The sequence below is a fragment of the Acanthamoeba castellanii genome, assembly GCF_000313135.1.
Source record: "Acanthamoeba castellanii str. Neff unplaced genomic scaffold scf7180000084763, whole genome shotgun sequence".
Classification (NCBI taxonomy): Eukaryota; Discosea; order Longamoebia; family Acanthamoebidae; genus Acanthamoeba; species Acanthamoeba castellanii.
Window position 1 is genome coordinate 275,715 of NW_004457323.1, and position 4,499 is coordinate 280,213.

At 51.7% G+C, this 4,499-nt stretch overlaps 2 protein-coding genes across 2 annotated transcripts in view; one reads left to right on the forward strand and one right to left on the reverse strand.

Annotated features, from left to right (window-relative positions):
- Positions 1 to 75: 75 nt before the first annotated feature.
- On the forward strand, positions 76 to 486 carry ACA1_242170 (uncharacterized protein; the record flags this gene model as incomplete). Its single annotated transcript, XM_004335344.1, has 1 exon — positions 76 to 486. A coding segment is annotated over one exon (411 nt), but the record flags the coding sequence as incomplete, so codon positions are not given.
- Positions 487 to 4,136: 3,650 nt separating this feature from the next.
- The window catches only part of ACA1_242180 (WW domain containing protein), a gene marked incomplete at both ends in the record, with an annotated part of 2,708 nt that continues 2,345 nt past the window's right edge, over positions 4,137 to 4,499 (reverse strand). The window contains one exon of the mRNA XM_004335345.1: positions 4,137 to 4,163. Within this exon, the coding sequence (XP_004335393.1) occupies positions 4,137 to 4,163 (27 nt within the window). The remainder of the gene's footprint in view (positions 4,164 to 4,499) is intronic.

Sequence of the window (4,499 nt, forward strand, 5' to 3'; positions counted from 1 at the left end):
ACCCTGGCGCTCATCGGCCGCGCTTGCCCCGACCTGCGCGAACTCAACCTGACCGGATGCAGGAAGCTCTTAGACGAAGGCCTGTGCCGCTTGGTGGGCCTGGAGGACCTCGTCCCGCAGCCCACCGACCCGTCGGCCTCGTCGTCCTTGGCGCCTGCTCTTGCGGGTCCGTTGACGGTCGTAGCGCAGCGCTCTGAGGTGACTGCCGAGCCGGCGGCGGGCTGCACGCGACTCGAGAAGCTGGTGCTCCGGGGATGTTACCTTCTCACGACAGCCGGTCTGCTCCGGGCCATCCCAGTGCTGCTCAACCTCACCAGCCTCGACATCGGCGCCAACCGGAACGTGGATGACCACACACTGAAGGGCCTGGTGCCCTTCCTGCCCAACCTCACCTCGCTCTCCCTGGCGACCGCCGCCTCGGCCACAGCCTCACCACGCTCGACCTCGAGTGCATGCCCGGACTCACCAGAGGTGCTGTCCAGGTAGGTCTAAGTAGTAATAAATCCATGCCGTGCAACCAGGCCTGGAATATAAAAATATGATACTGAAAATATTCAGAAATTTATTTGGAAATCAATCTTAACATTGTGAAGCCCACCTCAGACCTTGACCATGTGATAAGGGCCCCACCATGGCTGAGTGAACTTCTTGCTCCACTGCTTCCACACTGGTGGCACATGCAACCAGACCTTCTTGCCCAGGCTGAACAGTTGGTCTGCCTTGTCATGATTGTAGCTCCAGCAGTTCCACTCTTGTGCTTTGAGTTGATGACCTTTATCTGCATGGAACACATGCATAAGCTGTTCCACTAGTCTGCTCTGATAGTTGCCTGCATCATCCTCTGCTTGTGCCTGAGGCAACCTGAGCAACATGTCAATTGGCAAGTAGTGATCCTGGCCAAACACCAAGTAGAAAGGTGTCTCCATTGTTGCTTTGTTGACTGAACAATGATAGGCCACCAGCATGTAAGGGATGTAGGTGTCCCAATTGTGCTGGTGCTCAGCTATGTACATGCTCAGCATGTTTTGTAGTGTTGAATTGAACCTCTCTGTCAAACTGTTGGTCTGTGGATGGTACATGGTGGTCTTGATGTGATGCACCCAGAGGTCATTGTTCATGCTTGACAGCACCTCATTCAGGAACTCCTTCCCTTGATCAGAGAGTAGGCACTCAGGTGCACTGTGGACACACACCAGTTGCTCCACAAACACCCACACCACTATCTCACCTGACATGCACAGCCACCAGTACTTGTGTTTGATGGTGGTGATAGTCTGATTCCATCTGAGGTGGCCTGCCAAGAGGTTGTTGTGGTGTGTGCATGATGACCTTGGTCCTCAATGCTGGTATTGCCAATCACATGAGTGTCCTGGTCTCTGCCAAGCCTTGTTGTGGCCATGCATGGCAATACAGCAACCCATTGAACAGTTTGCACTGCTCAGCTTCCAGTCACACTCATCACACAACTGCATCCTCTGGTAGCACATCCTCTTTCAAGAACCAAAGAATGGTGCCCATGAACAGGTCTGTGTGTTGCTCCCCACCAATGTCTTCCAGCAGGTGGTGCATCAAGCTCAACTCCCCCAACACCATGGGTTCCACCCCATCACTGACAGTTGACTGCCCAGTGCCACTCACGCCCACAGCCTGCCCACAGGGCTCCTCTGTGGTGGCCCATCCACCAGACTCATGTGTGGCCCATCCACCCACTTTGGGGGTGGTACCTTCACCCTCCTTGCTCATGGCCTGTCCACTAGCTTTGTTGTCACTGGGGGTCTCTCTGCGCCTGTTGCTTGTGGCCCATCTGTGCCCCCTATCTGTGGCCTCCTTACCCTCCTCACTCATGGCCAGTCTGCTTGCTTTGCTGTTGCTGGGGGAACCTCAGAGCCAAGCGCCTGTTGCCCATGGCCTGTCTGTGTGTCTCAGTGTCTATGGCTGACCCACTGCACATGTCACCCATCACTGGCACTGGTCTGTCAGGGCCAAACCAGTCCTCATCCTCAGGCCATGACCTCTCCCAGTCCTCATCTAAAGGCCATTCTGGCGCCACTGAGGCCTCTCCAAGCTGCTCTTCAACCAATGGTGTCTTGTCTTTTGCTGTGTGAGGGAGCTCCTTGGCCTCTCAATGTGTGGCTGCATGTGCCACATTGCTGTAGGGGTTGGTGCCACCTGTTGGACAAATTCCTGCCCTTGGATTGCTGCTGCCCTCTTTGCCTGTGGTTTGCTGACAACACTGACAATATCATCATCACTTACCACCAGAGGCCTGGTCATGGTGTTGGTGTTCATGTGCTTTGCACCTGGCTGGTACATGATGTTGAACTCATACAGCTGCAGCTTCATTGCCCACTGTGCCAGCTGACCATGTTGCTCTTTTGCCTCCATAAGCCACTTGAGTGCTGTGTGGTTGGTGATGATGTGGAAATGACTCCTGCACAGGTATTGATGACAGTATGATGTCCATGTTGTGCTGGAAACTGGCTGGCACATTGGTCAACCCAAATAGCATCACTGTGAACTCAAATGTGCCATGGAATGTGGTGAACACCATCTTATTGACATCCTCCTTGTGTACTGGTATTTGCCAGTAGCCAGACATGAGGTCCAAGGATGATCACCAGACTGAGCCTGTGAGCATGTCCAAGAACACAGGGCAGTGGGTAGCTGTCCTGCTTGGTGATGTGGTTCAGCCCATGGTAGTTGCTGAAATGGGTGGACCTGTCTTTCTTTGTCACCAAGACCACCAGTGAGGCCCATGGGCTGTGGGAACATGACCCTGGTGAGCAGCATCTTGTTGATCTCTGTCTTCTTGGTTGTTTGCCAGCAGCTCATGCAGCTGCTCCACCTCCACTGCTGACAGCTCTGGGTCTGTGTGACCTACCATTTCATTGATGTCTTTGTTGGTGGCAGCCACCACTGGCTCCCAGCTCAGCATGTCCTGGTATGGCGCCTCAGGACCGCCCTCCATTGACTCTGGACCAGACCTGATGACTGAGCACACCCAGTCCTCCTTGACTCACTCAGCCTCTGCCAGCAGGGTGCCAGCAGCAAGCTTGATGGGCCTTGTGGAGAAATTCACCATGTTGGTCACAGCCCAGCATTGGCCTTCCTCATTGCACCATGCATTGGCCAACATGTGAGCCACACATGCAGTCTTACAGCCATTGTTTTGTATTCCAGGCCTGGTTGCATGGCATGGATTTATTACTACTTAGTAGGTGGAGGTGAGTGGGGACTGGAAGGCAATGCGCCAGGTGAGATGGGGCAGGTCAGCTGGGATGGGTAGCCACTGGGGGTCTACACCCCACATATGATTCATGTTGTTGATGCTGGTGGGCAGGCTCACAATGTCAAGCAATGCAGATGAAGATCTGGATGGGAAGGGACAGGCTCATTTTTGTGGCTGTTGCCATTGGATGAGAAAGGCAGCAGCAGCCACACATGCAAGCACTGTCACTGCCACAGCAACAACCCACCCTGCATGATATACACAGGTTTGTCACCAAAACCACTGGTGGAGTCCAACACAACAGTACCTAATCCTCCACATACATGATTTAAATCATCAAAAAAATTAATTCTCCTGCCATTCTCCTCCCATTCATGGCTGACATTACACCATGTACACATACACACTCAACATGCAGGTCTCTGGCTGCTCTTCATTGGACATGCCAACAAGTCCTACACCTTCAATCCAGCTCTCCTTCAGCTTGAGCCTGACATCACCACATTCCAAATAAACATCATTTCTCAGATATACTCTATTTAAAACTATTTTTCTGTGGTACCACATCCCCAATAAACAAGGCAGATCTTTTCCTAATTAACATTCAGTTCTCTCAGCATAACTTGCCTTACCTCATTGAGAATGATGCATTAATTTATGACACACACTCATTTTAAATGAGTACAATTTATATGCTGATTGTGAATGGAAGATGTTGCCCCATGTGCATTCCCTTGTCCTTTCCTGGTTTACATTGACAGGGTGTTAGAACAATAGAAGCCACCCAGTAAAGGAGATGGTACAATCTTTGGCAAAAAATGTCTGAAGAAAAAACCAAATGAAAAAGAACAACAACAGTGACATAGGGATGGCACCAGGCCTAAAGTTCACTACTGATGAGTCAACCTCAACAGTAGGAAGAAGGGATGGATTGCTAGGACACAGGAGAGGAAGAGTGGGGGGAGGGGGATAATGGGGGTGGGGGGTGGCATGGTGAGTGTGGCTTGGGTGGTGGTGATTTGAGTGAGAAGTGGGGTGGGTATGGTTGGGTGGGGAGGGGCAATGAGTGTGTGGGAGAAAAGCCTATGGATGAAGCTGCAGCTTAACAGAGTCTGTTTTTGGCAACAACCAGCTGCTTCTTAGCCTTGCTGTTGCATGGCAACAATTTTAATACAATTTTTAATACAATTTTCTTTTTCACTCCAGGACAAGGAAGTGAGCCAAGGTGGGTGACATCGCCCAGGCCAAGCTGTCATCGGTCACAGTGATG